General features: G+C 30.9%; 1 protein-coding gene across 11 annotated transcripts in view; it reads right to left on the bottom strand.

Annotated features, from left to right (window-relative positions):
* The window catches only part of LOC106471544 (TBC1 domain family member 31-like), a 68,725-nt gene extending 66,860 nt beyond the window's left edge, over window positions 1-1,865 (bottom strand). For 3 of the 11 annotated variants that reach the window (XM_013932146.2, XM_022400155.1, XM_022400153.1), the window contains exon 1: window positions 1,453-1,733. Coding sequence is in view for 1 of the 11 variants with exons in the window: in XM_022400153.1 (XP_022255861.1) it covers window positions 1,453-1,454 (2 nt within the window). In the remaining 10 variants the exon portion in view is untranslated. The other 8 variants (XM_022400149.1, XM_013932145.2, XM_022400148.1 and 5 more) reach the window with 7 other exon arrangements.
* Window positions 1,866-2,484: the final 619 nt, after the last annotated feature.

Below are 2,484 nucleotides of genomic sequence, written 5' to 3'. Positions count from 1 at the left end.
AAACTGACCCTGAGGAAGTATTGTTGGTATTAATTTCTGATTTTGAGCAAGTTATGTACTTATAATAAAAGTAAAAACCAACTGAGAATCATGTAATTAAATATACTTTTATAGTGTTCCTATTATAAAGATTAGAATGCATTGTTTCATCAGTTGAGTACCCTCACTGTTTACAATATTTTTGGTTATAGTTAACATGTTATGTTTATATCAAGAAGTTAAACTTTAAACTCTTGTACACTAAAAACAAAGATGAAAGTAAAAAAAATTAGATAAGTAGTTTTGGGTAAAGAATCAATAAATTTATAAAACCAATACATATCCAAGTCATAAAAATACAACTGGTATATAGGTTATACTATATAGTTTACATGCAGCACTTCCATACCATAAAAATGTATATATATAATATAGATACCTGTGTACATTTGTAGATTATAATTTTATGATCTTAAAATTTTCAGCATTTTAATTATACAAGTTAAATATTAGAATATACTATATCAACAATTTACGTTTATTTCACAATTATATGTATTTATTCTAATCACACAAAAAAAAGAGTACAGGAATGGCACTCTGGCCCCACTAGACCACTAGTAATGGTATAAACTGTGAAGAATCCTTCACTCAGTCTCTGTACAGGAATGTCATTTTAAATTCTAATATAAGTGGTATATTAACATTCTTAACTCCAAAACAATTCGTCTTAAACTTAAAAATGAAGTTTTCATATAATCACAATAGCTTACAAATTGTACAACTTTATATAAAGGGTTGTCTTCCCTCTCGCAAAGAAGGCAATATAAATTTATAATATTAATAAGTCATGACAGAATCATGGGACAGCACACATTGAACGCCAATTTTAAAGTGGTAATCCCATTTTTTGTTTCTCCTGGGCTCAAGATTGAACCCAACACCTCTCGCATGCTAGGGAATTATGGTACACTACTAAATGTGTTAATTCAGTAATTATTATGCTAAAAGTAAAGCATAAAGTTACTAACTCTCTAACTAGAGCTTAGGCTTGACTATAATCTACTAACGAGTACTACTCTAGAAAGGCGCCTATTGATAGTGACAATAATATTCATACGATTACTGGTGAAATAACTACAGTACATACTTAGATTAGAAGTTAGAGAAAACAATAACATTATTATTAATAGTTATACAATACTTTATCAATATAAACACATAGGTACAGTTAAATACTCATACCTTAATTGAATATACCCGAAGAAACGCAATAGCTTGAATAACCGTGCATTAAACATTAAATTAATAATAAAGTTTTAATTTTGGCGTTATTAATACTTTCTCTCTGTCTACTTTCTAATGAAACTATAACTGTAAGTGTGAAAGGCAGCGTCATCTTAAAACAATATAATTATATTTATACTTAACTAAGGAATACATTTATTCATTAATAAATATTATGACTCTTACATGCAAAATTTTCCACCAGAGAACGGCGTATAAAAATTAATACTTTTTAGAATATCTGTCTATTTATTTTCATTAAAACAGTTTTAATGTATCCTATTATTTGAGCTTCTTACTGATTCAGCGATAAGTCTGCGAGCTTACAACGCTAAAAACCTGTTTTCGATACTTGTGATGGGCACAGCACACATAGCCCATAGTGTAGTTTCGCGTTTAACAATAAACAAACAAGGCTCTCCTTTGAGGAAGCTAGAGGTCTTATAGGAAGGCGCAAAGCTTAACAATATAGATACCTTCCATACTTATAGTAAATACAGATATCCATCTAAACTTCGACAAATTTATTAGCATGATGCTCCGACAATTTTCACAAGGAAACGCAACATTGCGCGTTCCAATCAGTTACACGCAGGGGTGTACTGCTGCCGGAACTCTTCAGAGCACAACCCTGCACCAGAAATTGGAGCTGAGTCCCGACACTTTAAAACTAAAAATATGTTTGAAAAAAAAAAGTTATTCGATTTACATCAGAAATTAAGTGTCTTTCATAACTAAACTTAACTAAAGATCTCTTGTTTTTTTATCGATTCGTGTTAGCAGGAGAGGAGGTATGCAATGCATTTTATAAATCAAGGTTTTCATAGGCTTCGGAACCGGGGGGTACTGTAGCACCCCAACTTTTATATATTTGATTTATATAGCAACTGTAAATTATATTACTATACCAGCGTAAGTACCCGGCTTTGCTCGAATGATAAGGTTGATATATTCTAAATTATTATGTCAGTGTGTGTGTATTTTTAACCGTGTTAGCATAAACGTATAACCTATAAACTTTTCTTGCTAAGCAACATGACATAAAAGCCATTGTTGAAATGCATTGTTACCAAAACGCACTGACTTTTCTATATATATATTAGAAGTTGTTGTATGAGGAACCACTTCTTTTCTATGGGGCATTTTGCTAGTTTGCCTTATTAAAATGATCCACATGCGTTACGCATGCACGTACATTTCCTTCTGTGATTTCTATTT

Source organism: Limulus polyphemus, unplaced genomic scaffold, assembly GCF_000517525.1.
Source record: "Limulus polyphemus unplaced genomic scaffold, Limulus_polyphemus-2.1.2 Scaffold4689, whole genome shotgun sequence".
NCBI classification, from domain to species: Eukaryota; Metazoa; Arthropoda; class Merostomata; order Xiphosura; family Limulidae; genus Limulus; species Limulus polyphemus.
This window is presented reverse-complemented; position numbering and strand designations above follow the sequence as displayed.